General features: G+C 32.4%; 2 protein-coding genes and 1 long non-coding RNA gene across 10 annotated transcripts in view; 2 read left to right on the plus strand and 1 right to left on the minus strand.

The window, feature by feature from the left end:
• The window catches only part of LOC111616207 (NEDD4-binding protein 2-like 2), a 31,073-nt gene extending 11,464 nt beyond the window's left edge, over window positions 1–19,609 (plus strand). For 2 of the 8 annotated variants that reach the window (XM_023357665.1, XM_023357657.1), the window contains exons 2-6: window positions 312–345; window positions 7,638–7,950; window positions 8,236–8,392; window positions 9,516–9,714; window positions 19,003–19,309. In XM_023357665.1, coding sequence (XP_023213433.1) covers window positions 315–345; window positions 7,638–7,950; window positions 8,236–8,392; window positions 9,516–9,714; window positions 19,003–19,133 — 831 coding nt within the window. In that variant the 5' untranslated portion in view covers window positions 312–314 and the 3' untranslated portion in view covers window positions 19,134–19,309. Of the gene's footprint in view, window positions 1–311; window positions 346–2,409; window positions 3,479–3,528; window positions 5,222–6,139; window positions 6,174–7,637; window positions 7,951–8,235; window positions 8,393–9,515; window positions 9,715–11,407; window positions 11,721–12,004; window positions 12,162–13,549; window positions 13,749–19,002 lie in introns of those variants that run through there. The other 6 variants (XM_023357674.1, XM_023357639.1, XM_023357650.1 and 3 more) reach the window with 6 other exon arrangements.
• A 1,402-nt stretch (window positions 19,610–21,011) lies between these two features.
• LOC111616270 lies at window positions 21,012–23,558 on the plus strand. The gene is made up of 3 exons (XR_002755216.1): window positions 21,012–22,013; window positions 22,084–22,260; window positions 23,134–23,558. It is a non-coding gene; the product is annotated as an uncharacterized LOC111616270 (long non-coding RNA).
• Window positions 23,559–23,862: 304 nt separating this feature from the next.
• LOC111616260 (protein RMD5 homolog A-like) lies at window positions 23,863–25,756 on the minus strand. Its single transcript, XM_023357699.1, has 3 exons — window positions 25,485–25,756; window positions 25,252–25,406; window positions 23,863–24,419 (listed from the first exon to the last, which is right to left on the minus strand). Exons 1-3 carry the CDS (start codon window positions 25,737–25,739, stop codon window positions 24,356–24,358), a joined length of 474 nt encoding a protein of 157 aa, XP_023213467.1. The 5' UTR covers window positions 25,740–25,756; the 3' UTR covers window positions 23,863–24,355.
• Between the last annotated feature and the right edge of the window lie 1,806 nt (window positions 25,757–27,562).

Raw genomic sequence — 27,562 nt, forward strand, 5'->3', positions numbered from 1 at the left:
TTACATACACGGATCCATAATCTGATACGAGATAAACCGAAACAAGACATTACATTTGTGTACAATACAATTAGTGCTGTAGCACTACAATAGAATGTTACTTGTTGCAGTTTTAAAGTACGTAAGCACTTCGTAGATATTATATATATATGTAAAAATAATGACATAATAGCTAATTAAACATTATTTTATTATTAAAGATAATTATAAATGATAAACTGTTATAATTATAAATGATTATGATTTTAATTTACAATATCAAAACAAGATTAACCATTTTGGGTTTTGTTTAAAATATGTTTTTGTTACAGAAAATGGCATGGTCTAGAAGAAAAGAAAACGATGGTATGGTTATTTTAGAATTTATTTACTTATATTTTGAATTTGTCTTAATTTTGTATCTTAAAATAATATCTATACAACATTATTGTATTGTAATTATTAATATTTATAATATTAATATTGTGTGGATAGACTAATGTAGATTTATCATATTCATCTGTTCAGAGAACAACTGTTATCTATATATATAAAAATAAATGTGTGTGTATGTGTTCTTCATGCATTACCACACCGTTTATCCGATTGCCGTGAAACTTTGAGAAGTTGTTTAATATACTCCCGTGAAGGTTTCTGGCGTAGTACGATTGCCACGAAGCTTTGGGAAGTTTTTTAATACACTTTCGCGAAGGTTTCTGGCATTTATCCTACGATAGATGGCGCGCGTTTACACGAGCATTCGAGTACTGTGCGTTCGATCGATTTCAAATTGCGAAGACCATTTCCCCTCTTCAAAAATATCTCTATATATGCATTTGTCAACTGTTATTTACGATATTTGTAATAATTTTTGTTTAATCACTTTATTTCAACATTTTTTGCTGATTATGTATTCGCTCGAACTTCGTTAAAACCTTAACCGTACCCCGAACAACGACCGAAGTCGTTGGAAGAAATTCGCCTATTTTACCTATGTAGGGATCTCCCCTTTTCCAAATGTTAATATCGACTCAAAATAATTTAAAAAGACAAATTACAATAAAACGGTTTATTATCCGACTATAAGAAATTTCACAACACGCCAAGGAAGAGAGGAAGGAGCAATTAAATAATTAAAATTATAAAGGATTAAAATATATATATATATAAATGGGGAATATCGCGCTTCTGACAATCGCAGCGAGTGAGCGAGCTAAATTTGGAGAATCCGTGCTTCTCGCGTGGACAACTGTATGTGGCCTGCTCACGCGTCGGAAAACCTGATTTATTCGTGTACGCACCAGACGGAAAAACAAAAAATAAAAATTTCCTTTCTTCTGAGATCGCAGCAATGCGCGACGGGTAAGCTAGTATATTAATAAAAATCAAACACAAAAATAAATTAAAATCCAGGTAGTAGCTTAGACTACATTTTTAAAAATCAGTGGTAAAAATTTAATTTAAAAGACATTAAAATATATTTCCTTTTAACTTAAAAGGTTGTTCAATTTATTTTTCTTCCCTGGCTGTTACAACAGCCAGGGAAGGAAAGTACGAAGATTGGTTCAAAAGTGACCCCCAAGATTTTTACGTGTTTGGATTCGGGAACCTTGAAACATAGAGAAATGCAAAACAAATTTCAGGAGATTTTATCTGTACGAGTATGTATAAATATTTGGGGAGCACAGTTTTGTTCATCCATTCCGAAGCTTAATAACTCTGTGCCTTTTGTCAAAACTTTTTGAAATTCATTTATTTTTTATTGGTATTGATTGACAAACTAAAGAATTGATCGGTCATGAATGGGCGAATTTTGTCATATCGACTTCTTTGTTCAGCACTTTTCCTTGTAAATTAAAGGTTTGATTAATTGTGATGGGACAAAATTATACCATACATTGTTTACAATAAATAAAATCAAACTATTACTTTTGAATGAAACAAGTATATGTATGCATGTGATTAGAGACAAAGAAAATATACAATAGAGCACTATTTATCCGAAAGTCGGTTATCCGAAAAAATTCCAGTCGGCAAATTTAAATTTTTGCTAGTGCTGTGGCACTGCAATCATTAATTAACAATATCTTGGGCTACTCCAATATTTTCTTTTGTTGATGTGTGCGTTTTAGCTGGCAGACTGGCACTTTTGTGGGGTGCTTTGCAAGGACTGTGTGTTGTGCTGAATCTAACGTTTTTGATACTAGATTAACTTCTAAAGTATAATTTTTTTGTTTTTATATTTTTCAATATATTTATTTTGTTTGTAAAAAATAAAGATATAATTTTTAACGATACAATAGTCACGATTATTATTTTAAAAAGATTATGTTAGGCTTAACATCGACGAAAATTCAACGCNTATTTTTATATGTTTAAGATTTGTAACTATTTCTCTTTCATCTATATAATTTATTATGTTAGAACAAAACTACAGTACAGCAAAATTACAGTACTCCAGTCAGATAAGCTTCATTAGCTCAAACATTAATTTTTAAGTTATTTTAGCAAAGGAATCATGCAAAATATAACAATTTATGCTTACAAGTTAGTTAAACACAAAAAGTTCTATAAGCATACATATTCTTCGTGAATGAATGGTTTTCTATGGAGAAATAATTTTGGAAAAATTAGTAGAAAATTAAATTTTGGTTATATTTTGCTACCTTACGTTAATTTTTGTACTTCTTTTTATACAATACAAACAGTTTATATATATTTTTTCGTTTTAATAACATTGCTTAAGCAGATATCGGATCTAATGTAAACAGCTACGCTAACTATTGATTTTTTTTATTTGTTTCCTTATATTGAAGCTTAAATATGAACGTAAACATAGGCATGAATTTGCTATATTTTTATCTATATTGCATTTTTTAGGCTAGTATACTATATCATAATTTTAAATGATAATTTATAACACGAAGTTTAAGTCTTTGGTTATGCCAAGGTTATTTCTCTTAAGCGCAATAAATATGTATGTGACAATTAGTGTGAGATCCGAATAGCCCCTGGGTCTAAATGATAATTTAAAGATATAGTTTTAATTTTGTAGAAAAATATTCTTTCGTTTTGGTTTTCTAGCATGGGAAAGCAGATAACAGAGCCACTTCCTTTGATGGAAGTATGAGCATCCTTTGTTTTTCCCTTATATGTTAAAAATCTCGCCACGATGGGAATTGACGACCCCTCATTTCTTCCCCTTTTCATCCGTTCACGTGGAAGAATCCAAACATGCTGATTGGTCGCAAATGGAGAGAGATAGTCAGAATTTGGCAGAATTCGGGGAGTTCGTCCAGAGATCTGAGAGTGAAAAGCACTCCACACATTTGTTCTCTAAGGCCAACGCCCATAGTCGTATCCTATCAAATTAATATTGAGTTAGAAACACAGAAGATGAATTGTAACATTGTGCCTATCAAGACATCCAACTGAATAGAAGTTGAGAACTTAGAACTGAAGTATATTTGACGAAAGGAAGATAAAGTCAACTAAACAGGTTGTATGTTTATGAATGAATTGTGAGCTCTCTCTCTCTCTCGACATTGTATAGGTTAAGTAAGTCCGTTACTCTCTCGGTGCCTCTAATTGGATTTAATTGCTGTAGTCATTCGTTTATCTCTGAATATCCAACCATTTTTCCTTTGTATAATCTAGTTTATTTTTAGTTATTAAATTTTCTATATTTTTGTTAAAGAAATGTCTCGTGTTGACTCTCTGAATCAAATCTACGGCATAATATCACGCGTGTTTATCTGTGTTACAAGAAGTAGATAAACTGGTGTCAATCCTGACATAGATCCGAATCCCATGATTGGATCGATTACAAAAGCCCTCCCGGTCAGAAATCTTGACACAAGATTGGATCAAAAGATCCGAAACTAGGAGAACAGATTTCACTTAATCTGTGCCGAATAAGTGGTACCAACATCATAACAGATAGATTGTACCCCCGGCTGATCTCACATTATTATTCGCATTGCATTATTCTCAATTTTTACGAAACGAGTGTTCGCAGTTAATAGCTAATACACCAGTCGTTAAATATTACTTTTCACTCGTAACGATGCATGCGAGGAAACAAGAGAGATGCTGGGCATCATTAATTATCGATGCATATGGAGATTAAAATTTTATTTCATTTGCTTGGCATCTGATCAAAATGCTCAGACATCTGCTTCCAGCAACAACGATCTAGCCAGATTTACAAGTCACAGTTTCATTTCCATAGAAATCTGCTACCATGTGCTCACACAGTTGCACAGCACTTTGGTAAATATAGCAATACTCATTAAAACTGTGTAACTAGTAATGTGTTCAAAAGTATTGTCTCAGTGAGTGTTTTATGCTTCTTGAGATAGAATCCATCGGCTTTTCTTTGGTACAGCATTAATCGCACTTCTGATCCCAATATAAAGACTGTTTAAGAAGAGATTTTAAAGATTGAACCCATTTTTAACACATACTCTAGTGTGAAAATTCAGACTCCCGTGTAAATTTTCACTCGTTGGTAATTTTTATTTTCATCATTATTTCCCTTTTTCCTCTAGTCATGTTAAAGTTAGACCTTTTGATCTATAAGTGTAATGCATCACTACCAAAGGTGGCCTAAACATCTTCGGAAGTTCTCCCCTGACAACAGGAGATTATTCAGTCCCACCTTCGTTATAATTTGTACAAATCAGTAGCCAATTGACAAGAATCTCCACCTGTTACAGGATAGAGAGTAACAGGATGACTTACAATTATCATCCAGGTGGCCATGCAGATGTTCAGAACTTAGCCATCTGCAGAAATTAATTTAAGAAGCTTGACAGCTGGTGTGACACTTTCCCATCATAAGTAACGGATAGAAAACGTAATAAATCAAAAGAACCGTTTGATGGCTGTCAGAATAATGTAAACAAATCTTGACACAAGTCAAGAGTTACATGCGATTGCATCAGATTTTCCCCCGATGATTCCCCCTCCAGAACGTGTATAAAAAGGGGTTGCACTTGCACCTCCGGGTGGACAGTCGAAGAGGACACTGCCAGGCGGACACATACGAGCAGTCACCTCAACAGCAGATAGCTGAAGCAGGTCCAGCCAAAGTGGACAGTCGGCATGCACCCAGAAGCAGACAGAAAGGGACACCCGACCCATACCGCCTGTCGCTCCATACCGCCATCCAGGGGAACTATGATTTGGGACCGCCAATCCTAGAGCGTTTTACCAAACTCCCATACGAGAGCAGAAATCCGTGAGTTAAGCAACTAACCACATTTCAGTACTCTCTGTTTCGTTCCTCGACACGCTCTCGATCATAGTTTAAGATTCGGCTATATTATGTCTTTAGAATTAAATCTTAGGTAGTTAGGTAGAATTGTATTAGATGAATTATTGTAACCTTTTGATTTGTATAAGTTAAGTTAATTAAATGTGTTTATTTTATGTTCAATTCTGAATCATCCCCGAGTGCAATCGATACCTTGTCACGATCTCACTACCCCTCCCCACTCACTGTTTGCCCTCCTATATAGCCATACCTGACGAGAGCCGCCGGTAGTTGGGGAGCAGCTCGTCGCTCTACCCCCTTGGTTCTCACACTAGAAATAATGCGAGGAGAAATTTAACAAAGAAGTTAATCGATCCATGTTTGATAATTGTCTTCAACACAGTCGCACCAATTTGGCATTCTGCCAAGCCTCTTTCCCCACTGCATAAACATAAATAATACCAGAAAATTATTCCTAATAAAAATCTTGGAAAATTGTGTTTATGAAATATGTAGAGATGGTGATGACGATGAGTCTTCTAATGGGATATCTGGGTCTTTAAAAGCCAAGGGTAAACGGCAGATACAAATTTAGGTAATTTATTCTTGGCGTCTCTCTCTCGGCCCTGCTGCTTGGAAAGAATTTCTCGTAAAAATGTAGAATAAATTATCTTTCCAATGTTTTTCTACTTTATTTTTATCTCATATAGAATGTTACTTGTTGCAGTTTTAAAGTATGTAAGGACTTCGTAGATATTATATATATGTAAAAATAATGACATAATACCTAATTAAACATTATTTTATTATTAAAGATAATTATAAATGATTATGATTTTAATTTACAATATCACAACAAGATTAACCATTTTGGGTTTTGTTTAAAATATGTTTTTGTTACAGAAAATGGCATGGTCTAGAAGAAAAGAAAACGATGGTATGGTTATTTTAGAATTTATTTATGTATATTTTAAATTGTCTTAATTTTGTAGCTTAATGTACTATCTATACAACATCATTGTATTGTAATTATTAATATTGTAAATATTTACAATAATTACAATTATACATTAATATTGTGTAGATAGACTAATGTAGATTTATCATATTCATCTGTTTAAAGAACAGCTGTTATACATTAATAAAAATCAATTTAAATCCATATAGCTTAGACTACATTTTTAAAAATCAGTGGTAAAAATTTAATTTAAAAGACATTAAAATATATTTCCTTTTAAAAGGTTATTCAATTTCCCTGGCTGTTGTAACAGCCAGGGAAGGAAGGTACGAAGATTGGTCCAAAAGCGACCCCCTTAAGATTTTTACATGTTTGGATTTGGGGATCTTGAAACATAGAGAAATGCAAATTGTTCTTCCATTCCAAAGCTTAACATCTCTGTGCCTTTTGTCAAAACTTTTTGAAATTTATTTTTTATTGCTATTGATTGGTGTTGAATGGGCTAGTTTTGTCATATCAACTTCTTTGTTTAGCACTTTTCCTTGTAAATTAAAGGTTTGATTAATTGTGATGGGACAAAATTATACCATACATTGTTTATAATATATAAAATAAAACTATTACTTTTGAATGAAACAAGTGTATGTATGTATGTATGTGATTAGAGACAAAGAAAATATATTTATTAATTAGTGGTTAATTAATGGTAGCACAATTTCATATGCACCAGTTGAGCCAATCTATTAACTTGTTTATCTTCAGTTAATTGAATAAGTTAAAATTACTTGCAAGCAACATTCAATGTAGTTTGCTTTTTGTAAATGGCAATCACATGTGGGTGATCTGCCTAGGAAGAATGCTTCCCAGGAGGTCTTTTATGGGAAACTGGTCCTTATTTGAATGTTACAAACATGGCAAAACCCAGAAAACCCTCACATAACCAGCTCGTTGGCTAGGTGCAAATCCATGATCAACTATCAGTGTTCATTGGTTTTGCCACTGGTGGGCACTTCAATGTAGCAACTATTGATCATCCAAAACTTCTTGTTTCAATCATCTCTGTAGCACAGACTATCAGAGGTTTATCATTGTCTTCCAGATTCAAATGTTTTAAATTAATTTCTTGGTTATAAACATTTTTCTGATAGATAAAAACAAATTGTTTATGAATATTGTATACTGAATGTCCATTCACTTGCAAAAATTCACATAAACTCGTTGAGAATAAAACATTGTGTATGATTTAAGAATTCGCCAATAGAAAATTTAATAACTCAAATAAAACTTGAGCAGATTCTAGAATGAATCCTAATGCAATGAAAATAATTTGTATATTTTCTTTATTAAATATATCTTATCATTACAACAAAAGAATATCAATGTGTATAAAAATTGTTTTCATCATTAATTTTAGAATTTACCTTTTTTAATATCATTTACTAGAAAAAGTTAAAGAAAAAATAAGTGGAGGTTCTCGTCCAAAATACGTTCCCATTGACAACGTACCGCCAGAAAAAGTATTTGATTTCGTTTACTTGACTGACGAAGACACGATCGAATATTTGAAGAACCATGGCAGAATTGCTTTTGTGATAAGAGGTTTTCCAGGCACACGGAAAGAAGTGTTAAGGGATCTTCTTTTTGATGTATACAAAGATTCGGTTGCCTGTTCTGCAGATGATTATTTTTCTTTACGTTTTGCCACCGAAAGAGACGTGGATACTTTACGAAAATCCCATGACTGGTGTGAAGAAAGGTAAGTGGATCTAGATGACAAGCAGTTAAGCAAATATGCCATACAATCCTTTTCATATGGAAAAGACTTGATTACAGTACTTAACTGTTTAACAGTTAGGCATATCTCTCCAATATAAAACAGTTTAATACTTAAGTTATTAAATAACTTTTAATAAATACATTTTTAAATATTTAAAATTAGACATAAATATATTCAAATCATTCATTATAAGGGTTAATTAATATTTGTAGCAAAGTTGAAAAAATTTATATATTTAAGGTAATGAATTTTTATTATTTAAAGATTGGAAGAGTATTGCCGCCAGAATAAACCTGTTGTCATTGTTAAGAATTCTCACATTCGTAGATGGGAAATGGAACTCTATTTGAAAGTATTGAAAAGAAATTGCTACACTGTTCTCATATCCGAAACAACTAGGAAATTTCAAGTCAATACAAAGGTATGTGTTACGTATGTAAACCTCCAGGGAATAACCCACACCAAATTGCCCCTTGACATAGTTAGGCGATCCCACACCCGACTCCTGACCTTTGTCATGTTCGGTTGTCTCCAGGGGGTTGTGCATTAGCTATAGTGACACTTAGACCTGGAGGCACAAAGTTATGTTTGATTATAATAAAGTCAATTATATACGTTAACAAGAGTCGTTTATTTTACAGACACAACAGTATGTAAAAATTTAACAATTGTATTGTGAAGATGATGCAATGTGACGTGCAACGTAAAAGCAGCACATTTGCAATAACTTACATTTATGTTACTTTGCTAACACTGAATTGTTGGAAAAGATTCAACTCTTGCAGCATAGGTGATCATGTTACACTAACTACGACCAATTATTTCAATTGTTATGTATATATAAGTTATAGCAGACAATCACATATTTACTACGTATATTTCACATGCATAGTAGATACAGTAGAGCATCGATTATACGAATCAATTGGGGACTGGGGTTGTTCGGAAAATCGATTTTTTGGATAACCAATTATGTATGAAAAAATATATTAACTTATCCCATGTTGAAATTAGTTCAAATCCTGGCACGTCGTTTAGTGCCCTTTCATGGTTGCTCCAGTGCTGCCAGCTAAAACACGCACACCAACAAAAATAATATTGGAATAGCCCAAGACATAGCCAAAGATGTCAGTGCTACAGCACTAGCGGAAATTTAAATTTGCCAACTGGAAAGCTTTCGATTAATCGACATTTGGATAATCAATGCTCTACTGTAATTGTAAATGCATTATGTCATACACATAGCTATCTTCAAGTTTCATGGCAATTTTTCTGTGGCACCCAATGCATGTATGTGCACTGTCCTTATTTTTTGATAATTTATTATTGTGTTGCTTTAAATTCGAGAGTGCTCCATTTTTACAAACACATTTTCAAGGTAAAAATTTGGTTGATATAATAAACTGTGTGACTGACCTCGAACAAATAAGTTCTAACAATTTAATCTTGAATATTGATGATCAGTTCATTTATGACATTCTATAATAATAAATTACTGTTTATAAATATCTTTTTCTTATAAAATTATTTATTTAATAACCTAGATATTGGAGAAGTCAAACACAAAAGGATTGAGAAGGGATTATTTCGAAAAAAGACTTAGACAGTGGGAAGAAGTCGTGCCTTGGTTTACCGGGTGGTTTTTAAGTCCCGCAGACGGCAAGTGGATTTTTAAGAAGGCTCAAGAAATACTTTTGACGTTTTCAGAGAGTAAAGAATTTAAGGAGATTTATCTTAATCCAGGTATTATTATAATGATTGTTTTAAATAAGAAAAACATATNCACGATTATTATTTTAAAAAGATTATGTTAGGCTTAACATCGACGAAAATTCAACGCGAAGCGACACGCAACGGAGAAAAATTTCAACACGGTATAGGTTAATATATTTTTACGTACATGATCGGTTATCCGAAAATAAGTTATCCGAACGACCTGTCCCCAATTGATTCGGATAAACGACGCTCTACTGTACTTATTAATTACTGGTTAACTAATTAATGGTAGCACAGTTTCATATACACCTGTTGAGCCAATCTAGGAACTTGTTTATCTTCAGTTAATTGAATAAGTTAAAATTATTTGCAGGCAAGATTCAATGTAGTTTGCTTTTTGTATATGGCAATCATACGTGGGTGATCTGCCTAGGAAGAATGTTTCCCAGGAGATCTTTTATGGGAAACTGGTCCTTATTTGAATGTTGCAAACACGACAAAAACCCCACATAAGTAGCCCGTTGGCTAGGTGCAAATTCACGATCGACTATTGGTGTTCATTGGTTTTGGCCACTGGACCATTGGTGGACACTTTAATGTAGCGACTATTGATGATTCAAAACATCTTGTGGTGATACACCAAATGTTTATATATTTGTCATTAGTGTTAAACTTAATATTAAGTTTCCTCATTCCTTTGTCTATAAACTTTCTCGAACTTTCTAATGGTCTGTCCTCCCGGCGGGTGATAAACGTCTTCTAGGGAATACAACAAAAAACAAGAGTAGGGAAAAGAGACCCTGAGGCAAGTCGGGGGGAGAGAGGCATTCATTCTAGAGCTAGCGTTTGGACGAGACAGACGGAGAAAGGAAGAGGTCCTGGTCGTCAAAACAAAATAGGACTGCGAGATCTGTGAACGTCTAGAGAAATATCCAACAGAAAGGAAGGGAGGAAGGAAGATCAACGCAAGTCTTTGCCTTGATACTAGCGACGTCTAAAGGAAGGAAGAAAGAAAACTGGGGTACCCCATCAGCATTTTGTCCTATTCTTATTTGCTCATACTCTTAATAACAACTTTTTCATTCTATATTTCTTCATTAGTATATAAGTTAGATTAATATAAGTTAAGTAAAATTTAATATTGTCATGAAAAACGTGTCACTCTCTTGTACCAATATATAAATATATTACAAAAATCGGATATATATTGAAGTTGGGATCCTAAAGAATCTTGTATATGTATAACCGCACGAACTGACAATAAAATTTTTATTGTAGACAACTTTCATTGTTTTGTTCGTCCGCGTGTTCACCAGTCTTGTTTCAATCATCTCTGTAACACAGACTATCAGAGGTTTATCATTGTCTTCCAGATTCAAATGTTTTAAATTAATTTCTTGGTTATAAACATTTTTCTGATAGATAAAAACAAATTGTTTATGAATATTGTATACTGAATGTCCATTCACTCACAAAAATTCACATAAACTCGTTGAGAATAAAACATTGTGTATGATTTAAGAATTCGCCAATAGAAAATTTAATAACTCAAATAAAACTTGCATTAGGATTCATTCTAGAATCTGCTCAATGAAAATAATTTAAGATATATTTAATAAAGAAAATATATGTTATCATTACAACAAAAGAATATCAATGTGTATAAAAATTGTTTTCATCATTAATTTTAAAATTTACCTTTTTTAATATTCTTTACTAGAAAAAGTTAAAGAAAAAATAAGTGGAGGTTCTCGTCCAAAATATGTTCCCAATGACGACGTACCGCCAGAAAAAGTATTTGATTTCGTTTATTTGACCGACAAAGACACTATCGAGTATTTGAAGAACCATGGCAGAATTGCTTTTGTGATAAGAGGTTTTCCAGGCACATGGAAAGATGTGTTAAGGGATCTCCTTTTTGATGCATACAAAAATTCGGTCGCCTGTTCTGCAGATTATTATTTTTTGTTACCTTTCGCCCCCGAAAGAAACAAGGAAACTTTACAAAAATCCCATGACTGGTGTAAAGAAAGGTAAGTGGATCTAGATGACAAGCAGTTAAGCAAATATGCCATACAATCCTTTTCATATGGAAAAGACTTGATTACAGTACTTAACTGTTTAACAGTTAGGCATAACTCTCCAATATAAAACAGTTAACACTTAAGTTATTAAATAAGTTTTAATAAATATATTTTTAATCATTTAAAATTAGACATAAATATATTCAAAGCATTCATTATAAAGGTTAATTAATATTTGTAGCAAAGTTGAAAAAATTTATATATTTAAGGTAATGAATTTTTATTATTTAAAGATTGGAAGAGTATTGCCGCCAGAATAAACCTGTTGTCATTGTTAAGAATTCTCACATCCGTAGTTGGGAAATAGAATTCTATTTGAACGTATTGAGAGGAAATTGCTACACTGTTCTCATATCCGAAACAACTAGGAAATTTCAAGTCAATACAAAGGTATGTGTTACCTATGTAAACCCCAGGGGGGACTTGACCACACCAAATTGTCCCTTGACCGAGTTAGGCAACCCTGCACCCCTGACCTTTGTCTTTAGTCAGTCATGCGTTGGCTGTAGTGACACTTAGACCTGGAGGCACAAAATTACATTTGATTAATGACAGCTGTACCCAGCGTGTCACACCCTAGTTTGAAAATTAAAAGTTACATCTCTATAGAAATTTGTTGCCCTGTGTACTCTCACAGTCTGCATATTGGTAAATGCAGTGACAAATGGTGTAAGCTGAGTAACTGAGAAGTTCGTCAGCAATATGGCCACATCCTCCATGGAGTGTTGTCCATAGAAGCTGTGGAAGCACCACTTCCCTTGTATTTTCTAAAATACAAATACATATTGTGCAATTATTTTCATATTTTAGCATACTGTTAATTTCTTAATGCGGTTATAATAAAATATTAATTTTATGTATTTTATTACAAATATCTATACATCCAAATACAATTATAAGATTGTGCGAGATCTTGGGGTTAATTAGAATCAATATGTGATTAATTACGAAGTGGAAAAAACCTATTTTCCCATAAAACCCATAGAAGCTGATTCTTTACAGAGCACCAACCTCTGGCAGTTAAGCTGGTGGATGTTACCCAACATAATATTATATAATGCTTCGAATGATTCTATCCAGTAGCCACTTGTAGAGAGCTATTTGACTGAGTGCATTGTTTTAAGATTTAAAAAGTAAAGAATATTCAATGTTATTTCTATGTACATTTCTTTACAAAACTATATTTAATTATAATTGTATTGACAGATTTTCAGACAAAATCTTTAGAATTTTTATCACTTTTAGATGTTAATAATTTTAAATATTACGAATAACAATTTGTTAGGTTTCCAGATGTTCCAATCGAAGATTATTAAACTGTTCACCAGTGCATCAATTGTGGCTGAGATCAATGCATATTGGAATGTATGCTTGACTGTTTCAGATACAACTTTTCTATAATTCTTTATTGTATCTAACTAATGTTTTGATTTACGAATAAATAGGATTTTCAAACAAAAGAGCAGTAGTGTCGGTTTCTTTGATTGTATGAGCATCGTAAGACCACTAAATCAGCATACCCTGGCAAAGTGCCTCGTCGTTTTGAAATAATTTAGAAATAGTTTAATCTAGATAATGCTCGGGATCCGAGTCATTTTAGATTAGTTATAGATTTCATACTAAAGAAATGTGTGACCGACCTCAAATAAATAAATTCTAACAATTTAATCTTGAATATTGATGAATTGATCAGTTCATTTATGACATTCTATAATAATAAATTACCATTTATAAATATATTTTCCATATAAAGTTTTTTTATTATTTTAATAATCTAGGTATTGGAGAAGTCAAACGCAAAAGGATTGAAAAGATATTATTTTGAAGAAAGACTTAGACAGTGGGAAGAAGTCGTGCCTTGGTTTACCGGGTGGTTTTTAAGTCCCGCAGACGGCAAGTGGATTTTTGAGAAGGCTCAAGAAATACTTTTGACGTTTTCAGAGAGTAAAGATTTTAAGGAGATTTATCTTAATCCAGGTATTATTATATTTTAATGATTGTTTTAAATAAGAAAAACATATTTGTTTCTTCTACTATGTCATTAATGCCCAAACACTTAAATTACTGTGATATGTTAAATTTGTTATACATTTTGTTCTGAAGAAAGAAATATAACAATAAGAAAAATATATTATTTTCATTTAGAAGTTAATTAATATTTATAAAAATACTTCAACAATATACATTGGCTTAGCATTAGGTTTTACAATAGGCAGCATTAATATACATACATATGATTGTCCTGTAGATATTCCTGTAGCACATGGTCTGTGGGGATGAACAAAACAAAAAAATAACAGTTAAAATGAATAGTTGGCATAACAGCGTGGTTTTGTAAACAAAGGTTTATTGGGAACAAATACACAATTCAAAATTTGATTGTGTTATAATAATGTTCCTACGCCGATTCTCCCTCTCCTGACCTTCCTTTCTTATGCGGAACCCTCTTTTCTCCTGATAGACCGTACAAAAACCGATAACATTAAAGTAACATCAAATAAACAGTTGAGGAAAAGAGTATACAATAATACATACGATTTCCCATTGCTTTTTGGAGTGATGGGAAATCTCATATGTATTCGTCGGTCATAGCAATACTATAGGCAGTCCTTTACCTTGCTTTAATGGTGATCCTTTATCTTTTTCTTGATGTATTGCCTCAATGAAATGGATTCCCTTCCCGGTCCAAGATTTGTTCAATCCCTGGACGATTGGTACTCATATACCTCTTTCCTAGTCCTCACAACCTATCGTGTCTTCTGGTCACTCCTGTAAGAAGAAATCCCCCGAAAAAAAAGCCTCTTTACGTGGGTTACCCTTGTTTTTATACCACCCACCAATAGATGTTGTGACCGCACATTGGGCCAAACACCACGTCACACACCCCGTCAGCAGAGAACTGGTGTTACCAAAGAAGGAAACAGAGACGGATTCAAACAAATACAGACATCTCACAAATGGAAAACAAACAAAAAAAATAAAGTAAAAAATAATATACATAAATAGCCGCAAAGCGCTACAGTCCTCTGTTTTTCTTATTACCCCTGGTTGCTATATGAAAATTTCTAAGGATCCAGTTCAGATCCTAATATACGAAGAGATATGATGTTGAAATTTGTATTGATTTGTACAGAATGACAAAACTTACAATATTATTAGTAATAATAACCAATAAAATATAATTTGTAAACTTACAAGCCAATAATGGTGCAAGTTGAAGAAAATTTTCATAATGTTTGAAGAAATTGCAAAGAAAATATAAACACAAATGTATATCATTAGAAAGAAACATTTAAAAGGAATCAGAAAAGACCAAAATGACTAATGCCAAATGATGCAGATTGTATAGAGAGTGTAAGAAAACCAATCGCATCAACTATGATGTGAATATTTGGAGTGTGTTGCCACTTCACCTGATAGATATTGACTTGTGATAACTACCAAGACTTTATTCATTTACATCTTATCCTTCCTCTAATAATACAAGCTTTAAATGATTGCAACTATCTATATGTCATGTATACAACCCTCCCAATTTTTTTGACCTGCACGACATCTGGTTAATTAATTAACCCTTTGCAGTTAGTTGATGCCATGGGGGAGGCAATTCATGTATTTTTATTTGTTGTGTTCTTCACTGCTGGTCGCATGCATTATGTGGAGATGATAATCCTGCCAATTTTGACAGATTGATGTTCTGTAATATGACTTCTCTCCAACTACAAATTTCTATCTTCAGATGGCTTATGGAATTTTGAAGTATACCGAAATATCGACATAGATTTAAAATTGGGTTTTCATAAACATCATTGACAGCATCCCACTTTTCTGCCAAAACTCTGTTCCATTATAAGCATTGGGGAGGAATGGTAAGAAATGTAATGACCTTTAATGGATCTGTGCTGGAACATAATTGGCATACGATAAGCAATATCTCCCTCTGCTGGAGTGTGCAATTTATTCTGTTTAAATTATTTTGAATTTCCTGCCTCCTCTCTGTAAGAAAATTTGATTTTATGATGCAACAGGAGTCTTTGTCTTATTTAAATAAAATTTATGAATTAATTTTTAAAAATGCATGAAATTTTTATGACTTAAAATGAGATAGCAAATTACATAATCAATTATATGCCAAGTTTTTTGTTTTTTGTAAGTGAATAAAGTGTTTTTTAAAACAATTTATATATTTGTGTACAAAGTGGGCTTAAATAGACAGCCAAATATTAAACATTGGAAAGGGGAAATACAGAGAGTTGATTAATAGGTCAGAGATAACATAATTGGTCAGGGAATCACAGATGGAATTACCTGCATGGACCCTGTATGTTCCCTTTTATGTGTGTTGGAAACAATAAAACCTATATTTGACCCCCCCAGCACTTATTTGGCATCTTCGGGTTGTAAATAGCAATTATTCATCTTAGTTTATTGTTATTCAACTTACACAATTTTAACTATGTAGACATTAGAAAGAATTTCTTACAATGTTATGTTTAGGCAGGGAATAGCTTATGGAAGGAGGTCATTTCTACTAATGTTTTTTATTAAGTTATTCTAGTGTATAAAGAGACATGTTAAGAATATTCCAAAATTTATTTGTATCTATCTTCATATTGATTATTGCTTGCTTAACTACTTATTTGGATTTGATCATAATACTCAAAAGTCAAAGTACAGTTTGATTTCAATGGTGTTTTCATTTATTCTACAAAGTTTAAGTTTATATTTGCATTGTTCACTGCATTAATTAACAGAAAGGTTTCAAATTTTCAGGTTTTCTTAATGAGAATCTGTGATCTATCCAGAATTTTTCATTGATAGATCAGAATTTTTTTACTTTCACCGATTGTAGTTAGACACGGACCAGAGTAGATTTGCGATCGGCATAAAAAGTTTGCTTCAATTTGATAATAAATAATAATGAAAAGAAAATAAAGAGATTTCTTGGTATTGTTTTTGGAATTTTGATATTGGTAAAAAAAATATTTTACCAATATTTAAATGTGTACAATAATTTAGAATTTATGATTTAACTCAATGTACAGATTCTGTTATAAATAATGATATATATTTTGGTTTTTCAGAAAACATCATTAAAAAATTTAGTGCAGAAGCTGTTATATTTTGCATAGCCGCCTACTGCAATGCGGGACAGACAATGAAGGGAAAGTCGTTTTATCTTAACGAAGATGTAAGTGTGATAACCGCCATCGAANGATTTACAATAGGCAGCATTAATATACATACATGTGATTGTCTTCTGTTTTTCTTATTACCCCTGGATGCTGTATGAAAATTTCTAAGGATTCAGTTCAGATCCTAATATACACATGTCCAAAACTTAAGGACAAACACAGTAGCTAATGATGATAGGTGGAAAAGTCACCAAGCCGGTCTGTGACTAGCCTGCCACGACATTGTGAGTGCTGTATCACAGTTTGAGGTGGATATATTCCTAGCTGACAAGTCTCTGTACAGAGATATTGGTCAGCACTTTCCATCCATCCAACAGTTGTATGTATCTTTCTCACCAAAGACTTACTTTCGTTGCTTTGATTTGTAAAATCCAACGTGTTGTGTATTATCCTGTGTGTTGAGTAATACAGTTCTCCCTTAATTTATTTATTTGTATTTGTCAACATTTGCACACTAATAGAAAAATGTAATCTGTCCTTAAGTTTTCGACACTTGTGTATGTTAAATATATTAGATTTAAAATTTACTTTAAATACTTATATTTTTCTTTCTTTCAAAGACAATATCATTACTTGCATAACAATTGAATGGAGACAAAGATCTTGAAAACATTTGCAGTCCAAAGACCAATGTAAATTTTGGTTCTTCATAATACATCCAGTGTCTGCACAGACCTGGAAAGTCAGGGAATAAGATTTTTACAGAAAGTCGGAATCTGCAAATACTGTGCAATCCATCTGTCACTCTCTCTCTCCTTTTTGATCTGAATGTCTTTAAATTCATTTTGGTATAGGGGATGTACAAAAACTAGTGACCGAAAGAATAACAAGATATTTCACACTTATCTCTCATAAACTATAAATCATAATCTAATGATTAAAATTTCCTTGTATAAAAGGTTTATGTTTGTATTTAAATTAGTGAGTAGTGGGGGTGTGCAGCTGTGAGGGGGATTTGCAGTTGTGTGTGACACTGAAAATGGCACAATCCAAATGCACAGCATTTGGACAGTATAACTTTGGATCACGAAGAGATAGGATGTTGAAATTTGTATTGATTTGTACAGAATGACAAAACTTACAAGCCAATAATGGTTATATTTTCTTTGCAATTTCTTCAAACAGAAATGTAAATCGTTAGAAAGAAACATTTAAAAGGAATCAGAAAAGCCCAAAATGACTAATGCCGAACAATGCAGATTATATAGTGTGTGTAAGGAAACCAATCACATCAACTGATGTGAATATTTAGAGTGTGCTGCCACTTGAACCAATAGATATTGACTTGTGATAACTACCAAGACTTTATTCATTTATATCTTATCCTTCCTCTAATAATACAAAGACAGATTCAAGCTTTAAATGATTGCAATTATGTTGCGTACACAACCCTCCCGATTTTTTTGACCTGCACGACCTTTGGTTAATTAATTATGGAAGGAGGTCATTTCTACTGTTTTCTATTAAGTTACTCTAGTGTAAAAAGAGAGACGTTAAGAATATTCCAAAATTTATTTGCATCTATCTTCAGATTGATTATTGCTTGCTTAACTACTTATTTGGATTTCATCATAATACTCAAAAGTCAAAGTACAGTTTGATTTCAATGGTGTTTTCATTTATTCCACAAAGTTTGTTTATATTTGCATGTGTTGACTGCATTAATTAAAGTATTCACATATTAACAGAAAGGTTTCAAATTTTCAGGTTTTCTTAATGAGAATCTGTGATCTATCCAGAATTTTTCATTGATAGATCAGAATTTGTTTTTACTTTCACCGATTGTAGTTAGGCTCGGACCACAGTAGATTTGCGATCGGCATAAAAAGTTTGCTTCAATTCAATAATAAATAATAATGAAAAGAAAATAGAGAGATTTCTTGGTATTGTTTTTAGAATCTTGACATTGGTAAAATATTTTATTTCATATCTAAATAATACATTTAAATGTTACCGTTTACAATAATTTAGAATTTATGATTTAACTCAATGTACAGATTCTGTTATAAATAATGATATATATTTTGGTTTTTCAGAAAACATCATTAAAAAATTTAGTGCAGAAGCTGTTATATTTTGCATAGCCGCCTACTGCAATGCGGGAGAGACAACCAAGGGAAAGTCGTTCTATCTTAACGAAGACGTAAGTTTAATTATTAAAAATTAAAAACAGTTTTAGATTGGATATTTTGTATGTATTCGGTCTTCTGATGTTGAAACCGAGTTGCTTTTAACATCAGAAGACCATTTTCAATTTGATATTTCTTAATTTAATAAATAAAATTCATTCAATATTACTTAATATCAATTAACAACCAACTTCTGTACCTTGGTAAAAAGAATTTGGGATGTTTTTCTTAATTATTTATGAAAATAAAATGGAAAATATATTAAATGTTGTTATTAAATATCTTACTTCCTTTTAAGAATGAGTTTTTGTTAATTATTTTTCTACGTACATGTATATTAATATAATAGTCTGGTGAATCAATATTATTGTGATTCGTCTTTGTGCGACATCTCCTAACATGTCTGGAGATAGTCTTGGATCATTCTATTGCAAATACTACCATATTGTGCTTACCTTTTAATGTGAATAGCCTCTTAAATACTGTTTTGGGTTAACTGGTGGTTTCCTGATTGACATAATAAATTTTCCACAAAATGTGTTTAAAATATCCTCTAATTGGGGAATTCTATTCTCTGCAATAGCATTGTAGAAAAGTTTCCAGTACCTGCAACTTATTATGAAACAATTATTTAAAGAATTTGCTGTTGAATGTTTTCTTATCTGAGAATGCAAAAGATACATTATACTCAGTTTCATAAATTAATATTGATAATCATTATATGAAAATGGAATATATATAACATATAAGAGAGACTGATATTTCTTCTTTCTGCAGCTTATCATACTTACATGAAGATCTGATTTGTGGCCCTACTGTTTATCAACTTCTTTACCCTCGCGTGCATTTGAACTATGTTCATTCGTCTCAACTTTGATCTCCCTCTGCTTTCTTCTAATCTCCATGTTTATGATTTGTCTCCTGGATAACTTTTCTCTCTTCTTGTGACACGCTTGTACTATGTAGTCTTCCTTCTTATATACATATTGACAGTGATAAAGAACATATTTATACGTTTGGTTGAAGTCTGTTTTGCATAACAATTTAATTGATATTTGAGCAAATTTTACATTATGTCAATAAACTTATTCTTTTTGGACTTGCTCGTATTACCTGCTTATTTCTTGCTATTATTATTCTTGTATTTCTCAATCTGGCCTCTCAATTATTCGGCATGATTGCCTATGCACGTCCGTTACCGTGAAAATGTCAGTCATGTCGTGCTTTCCTGTTTGCTCAGCTTTTTTACAGTATCGTACGCTTGTGTGCCATATTTGTTTCTTTGCCTCCAAAACGAATTGGTACAGAAGGCGGCGGGTCATGTCTTTTGTTGCCTGTAGGCCTATAAATGCAATAATAGAGGGCACTCTCTAACCTGGAATACATTTGTGCAAGAAACAGCCAGATTAGCAAGAGTATTATCCACAAGTCAGTACTGAAAAATCAGAATTCTTACTAATAATTAAGTCTGTAATTACATATGATTTGTGTCATAAATTTCAAAGAATATTTAACTCACTAATCACAAATATTTTAAATATTAAACATAAAGAAGATACATAAAACACCATACACAGTATACATGTAGAAGATACATTCTATTTAAAAAATAACTATTAAGCATTAGATACATAAAACATTATGTAGGAAACATTTTTGATTGAGTAAGCAAACATACTTGATTATTATTTTAGTACATAAGTACACAAATTGATCAGATAATACAGTAGAGCAGCGATTCCCAACCTGTGGTACGCGTACCCCTAGGGGTACGCGATAGGTTGTTTAGGGGTACAGAAAAAAGTTAGTTATTATGGCAGAAAAAATAATATATTATGTATCACAAACTAATAGTATTAAAAAATTATTACATAAAANGTTCCTTTTAAAGAGTTCTTTCACTCGAAAACTTGCCACAGATCATTACCCAATTTGGTAATTATTATGCGCCGCGACGCGTCGTTCGACTCGTTTTCGGTAATGAACTCCATTACACTAAAGAGAAAGAGGATCTTGTGTTTATCCGTGTGAAGAAGCCGCTCCCTTAAGTGACGTCACACGAGGTCAAACTCGAACTACTCGTGTGACGCGGAGTAACAGTAAAATTAATATTTGTCGAGCGCGTATCGCTTACCCCTGTTGATAAAAACACAACGCGATTTGTTAAAGTTAGCAAATAAGATACGATAGGGAGGATAACACCGTAAACACAATGGAAACGGGTAGTAGTTGGCTGTAATTTTATGTAATTTGTTTTTTAATTTAGACCACGTTACCCGTTCTTTTAAAATGGAACCATCCCGTCTCGTCTTAACTTTACAACAAGCCAGATGTTCTCACATCACATGACGTAACAGCGGAGGAGTAACTTTACCGATTTGGTTATTCTCGATATTAAAACACCCGGTGGTAACGTAAACATAAACAGATGTTAGAACTAATGGTTTATGTATCTATAATAATATTTAATGACGTTACCCTCCTGTGGCGTAACGCGGCCTTTGAAACGACTTCTTTTTTTGTCAATAGTGTTCCTTTTTTAACAAACAAATCACGTATAAAGTGCCTGTTTTGACCGGAAATGCGTGACGCTTTCCATTACGACAAAAGCGTTTAAAAGTTTGAAATTCGTCACCGTGACATCACAATAAACTCCTGTTCGGGCAGAAACACGCCCTTCTTTACAATAGCTAGACAGGTATCTGCTCCTCTACCGGTACGTCTGTGTGTCCAGCCGTTTAACGTGTTTACGCTTCTTTCCCCGCTTTTTCCAGTTCCAAAAATAATTTCGCCTCCGGAAGACGCATTCAACAAAACGGGAGGGTCGGTGGCTCTGTCTTGCGAGGTCAGTGGATGGCCAATACCCGTCATAGAATGGAAAGTGGACCACGGAAACGGAATCACTTCGACCATGCCCAGTAAGAACCGATAATCTTTAGATAAATACTACAAAAATAAGAGAGATGTGTAGATAAAATACCGTTTCAGGCGACACTCCTCGTATCTCTGTACAATCACGAGGTGGCCCTAGGAACTACGAGGTGACGTCCTGGTTGCAAGTACAGAGACTTCGAGTTCAGGATTACGCAACTTATTATTGCGTGGCACGTAACGACGAAGGAGAAACATCTGCTTCCGCCCGAATTTATGTTACGGACATTCCTAGTAAGTGTTTTATTCTCGTCTTCAACCCTTCTCCAGTTTAAAATATAAAATTTTTGTACTTTCCTTTGTCTCCTTGGGAACAGATTAGTGTAATTTTTTCCCAAGGATGATGCTGATAAGGTTTGTAATTCTAAAAAAAAAAAAAATCTCTTGATTACTATAAAGTTCTATATACTTTAAACTGTTACAGCTTAATTCATTTCTAGATGAAACACTGCTTTATCAATAGAATATTTTATATTTGTAGTTTAAGTTATCTTTAGTGTTATAGAAATTAATGCACTAGTCTTGGACCATTAAAAAAAATACTCGGATAATAGGATGGTAATTACTGCCAAGACAAGAAACAAAAATTCTCCTATAAGCATATATGTCCGGAAATGCATGGTTAACTCACTGCATAAAGTTACAGAACAGTGTGGCATGTGCTTGAAGTGCCCCATGTTTACATAATTACATTAGTTTATTATAGTTAATTACATAAATATTAGTTTACATAATTATAATGTGTACTACAGTTATGTAATAACTGTAGTACACATTATAATTATGTAAATTAATATTTATCCTTCAACCCTCTATAGTTTTTCAAAAAAAAATTTATAAATAATCTTTGTATAATCTAAATAATATCCTGTTTAAAATATAACTGTAACCTTTAACCTCTAGAAGAAAGATGTATGCATATAGCAACCCTTGAATTTTGGACTGCGCTGTATATTAACAATATTTTGTTAATATACAGCGCAAGTGAATATAAATTGTAGTCTTATAAATGAAAAATTGGTTTTTTTTAATGGTTAACTGACTTTCAGGTCACCCTTTATATAAATTAAACAAAATACTGATTTAATTTTCTTTTTTTCTTTCCAGGAAAAACTAAACTAAATGAAATCTGAAACTAAGTTCTTGTTCTTTTTTAAAATGCTTATTCTTGGCTCTTATCTGGATATTTAAGCAGTTTTCTGTCTATAATTTATAGAGAATAATTATATTTGTAGTATAATATCAAATGAAAAATTATATGCATTTATGTAATATTAAATTTTTTCTTTTTTTTTAAAATTATTTCTGCTGAAATGCAGGAAAGTTTCACAATGGTGCTATCGTGTACATAGTTTTTTAAAATTGTCCGATTATGTTCGTGGTTTTGTGTAATTAAAAAGAAATTTACTGTATTAATTAATAATTTCCATTACAAACTACATTTACTTAACATCTGTGCCAAACAGCATACTCATATTCACTGCCACAAACTATGATTTTTATTAATAAAATATTTGTATTGTTGTCTAAAATTGTGTAATTATTGGTTTATTATTATATAAATTACACTGATTATGATACATCAGTGAAATGTCAATGGTAAATTTTAAGTAAGAAATAACAAAACTGATCTGTAATCATGCGAATTAGATAGTAGCAATAATATGTGGAGTTTCTAAAGTGCAAATGATAAAAAATACTCATCAAATGCACTGTAGTAATTACAGGTGCAGATGGAGCACTTGCGTAATTGCAATTTACCATCGAGATTCCAAGAACATAAATGTATTAATGGGTCCAAACGGCACACAAAGTTCACGCTCTCTTTAAACTGTCGGCATATTCAAATATTTTTATTTACAAAATTACAGATGGAGACTTGCTACAAAATCCAAATCATGTGCATCACAGGGTTTAAAATAAGAAAATGTTTGCATAACAGAGTGATTTGTTGTTTATATGGTATATATTTATGTATGTATGTACACATCTGACAATTTTAGAAAGATGGGTGTGCATAAATCTGAAAAATTTACCTTTTTTATAAGTTTCAAACCACACAATATGCATATTAAAAACAAATAAAATTGGCCATTTAAGTACTGACACATCAATAGCAATATTATTAATTAAAAAATAATTTATACAATAACAGACAGAAGTCTTCGTTTGGTATTTCAAATAATATGCATGATAACTAACTAGGTTTATTGAACAGATTTTAGCATCGGATTTAGATAATTTTATATACACTCACAAAAGGACGTATTCAATTTAATCCAGGAGGAAAGAAAGTAAAATGCCACTCTGGATTCGGATGAAGATGTGACTAAAAATGGATGAGACGAGCGTCGGCAGGATTTTGCTCCACCGGACAGTACGGACATTTTAATCTGAAATTGTTTTAGCACCATTACTATTAAGAATCAACTTCGTGTGAATCAAAATGTATGACTAAAAAATAATGAAAAACAGCTCATGGTTCCTATTAGTCAGTTTTCCTCCTTTTTTCTTTTTGACTGAAGCCACAAATTTTATAAACATTGAATATTGGATGGCCATTTTTGGTTGCTCAGGCTCAATAGGGATGGTTAAGTAGCAAGGAAAGAGACCCAAAGCATCCAGGTTAGACTACAGTAAAACCCCGGTTATCTAAGACAAACTTGTAAATGGCAAATATACTACTATTCTTATACTGTAATTCATAAAAGAAACATGTATTACAAAAAATTTCTCAGTTAATATGAATGATTTGTTTCTGCTAGCTGTATATTAAATTACCTTTTAAAATTTAACAATAGTTAATACAGTAGAACAGTGTAATTAAATGTGAAAAACTGTTGAATTGTTGTTATTAAGTTATACGATTTAAGCTCTTTTTATATCTTAGTGAATTTAAAATGATATACTATAAATTCTTTCATTTTGGATTAAAAATCAAGAATATAATTATGGCCATCCATATTATCTGAGTTTTCTGTTATCCGAAGTACCATTAACATTAACTTCAGGTTCTACTGTAGTAGTAAAAATCTGAGGCTTCAACTGAGACTTTTATAATTTGTATAAACAGACAGTTCTTCAACAAATAGAATTCAATTTGTATGCAAAAAAATCAGTCAGTTCTTAAATCAGGAAAAGAAGAAATTTCCAAATTTATCAAATTTTTCATATTCTTGTTCATAAATATCAAATATAAGCATTTATGCTTAATTTCATACTCACTTATTGCCGTTTGCAAGTTTATTGAGAGCATCTCTCGAGATCACATGTCCGCAAACTAATCTCATTGGCGGATTACTGTCTGAACTCTGCTGTCGTAAAATGGGACATGCAAAGATAGAATGAAAGCGACATTTGTGTCCGAGATCTATTTCAATCTGAAAAAATTGTTATTAGAAATTTTGGTTATTGGCAATGTAAAACCATATTTTTTAAAAAAATTATATGAAACTTACTGGTAATTCATCTCTGGTACTCCATACTCCCGTAACCTGTCTCTGTTGCATAACTTGTTTGATGTTTAATAATGCCGGTAATGCTATACACCCCGCATTTATACAGACGGTCAGTGGACTTTCTACGGACAGTCCAAGTAGAGCACAGGCATCTCTTGTGAATACGTCACAGATTTCTGCCCAGTGGATGGGATCCAATAAGTAGTTGTAAGGAGATTTTTTAACTCCTTGACGTAAATACAACAAACTTCCCATGAGAACTTGAATCTCTATAAAATAAAGACAAAATTCATTAATTGAATAATAATTTTGATAAAATACATCTTGGGATTATTTACATTATTAAATAAAAATTATTATATATAAAAGTTTTTAAAACAAAATTGGTTGTATTTATTTACATAATTGCATTTAATTTCAAGTATATACCTATATTCCCAAGTAGTAAGCATTTTCTACAGATGGAATTAAAAATATTCCAAAAACTTGGTCCCCATTTTCAAATTATAACAACAGCAATGAATTAAAGTTGTTATAATCCTAACTTCTGTACAATGTCAAGAATAACAGACTGTTATATCATGAAATTTTATCTAATAACAAAAACCCAATGCAATATAAATTAAGATCAACACTAACATATAAAGCACACATGATTACCTTAAGACATTCGCAGCTAGTGGGCTTGAAGAATAATAATATAAACAAATTTGTAAATAAAACACTAGTGCTATTTGTAACTACACACATACAGAAATAATGTTTATTGACAAATAAAGCAAATGCAAGATAATTGGCATATATATCAGTAATTTTTCAAGAAAACTAAAGAAAAAAACATTAATATCTTTTTAATTTTGTTCTGTAATTATTCATAAAATTTTTTCCTTTTCTCCCCAAAAGTACATGTCCAAAATTTCATACATATTGTGCTTTCTAACAATGAACACATGTCATGTTATAGTAACAAAAAACATATAAATATAGTGATATACGAGGGTCATCCAGAAAGTAACGACCATTTGGTTTTAATAAATGAAAGAAATATATTTTATTAACAAAAACGTGTCACATACAAAATTGAAACTTACTTTATTTCTCTACATAATCACCGTCATTATTTAAGCATTTGTCATATCTGTCCACGTGCTTTAGAATTCCTGTGTCATAGTAGGCTGCCACCGGTCCATTAAGCCAGTTGTTTACTGTATTCTTCACCTCGTCATCACTTCCAAAACGTTTCCCGCCCAGAACTCTTTGAGCTTCGTGAAAAGGCTAAAATCGCAAGGAGCAAGATCAGGACAGTAGAGTGAATGATCAAAAATTTTCCATCCAAATCGATCCAGCAAGCCTGCGGTTACAGCAGCAGTGTAAGGGCGGGCATTGTCATGAAGAAGCACAACACCGCAAGAAAGCATTCCACACCTATGATTTTGGATTGCTTGCCGTAGTTTTCTTAGGGTGTCACAATGTTGATCTGCATTGATCGTAGTGTCTTTTGGCATGAAATCCACCAAGAGAACACCCTTACAATCCCAAAAAACCATCACCATGAGTTTTCATGCTGACAGAGTTTGTTTGAATTTTCACAGTTTTTTAAGTGATGAGGGATGATGCCACTCGAGTGATTGGTGCTTGGTCTCTGGGGTGAATTGAGACACCCATGTCTCATCGCCAGTAACAATTTGATCAAGAAAGGCATTTCCATCTGCGTGATACCACGTCAAAAATGTCAGCGCTGCACCCATTCTCGGTCATTCAGTTGCCGAGGAACCCATCATGCACAAATTTTGCTATAGCCAAGATGTTCAGAGACAATTTCACCAAGCAATGAATGAGAAATGTTAGGGAAAGAAACTTGTAACTCGTCCAAGGTTACATGTCTGTCTTGCACAATTTTGTTCTTCACTTGATTCTTCAAATCATCTGTGATGAGTGATGGATGTCTGGGTCAAGTCTCATCATGCACACCATTGTTAAACATTTCACACTCACATTTCTTTTGTTCATTACTGTATCACCATACACTTCCTTTAGTTAACAGTAAATTTCTGCAGATTTCAACTTCGGAGCATTCA

Source organism: Centruroides sculpturatus, unplaced genomic scaffold, assembly GCF_000671375.1.
Source record: "Centruroides sculpturatus isolate CEXI.00-Female unplaced genomic scaffold, Cexi_2.0 scaffold55, whole genome shotgun sequence".
In the NCBI taxonomy this organism is placed as follows: Eukaryota; Metazoa; Arthropoda; class Arachnida; order Scorpiones; family Buthidae; genus Centruroides; species Centruroides sculpturatus.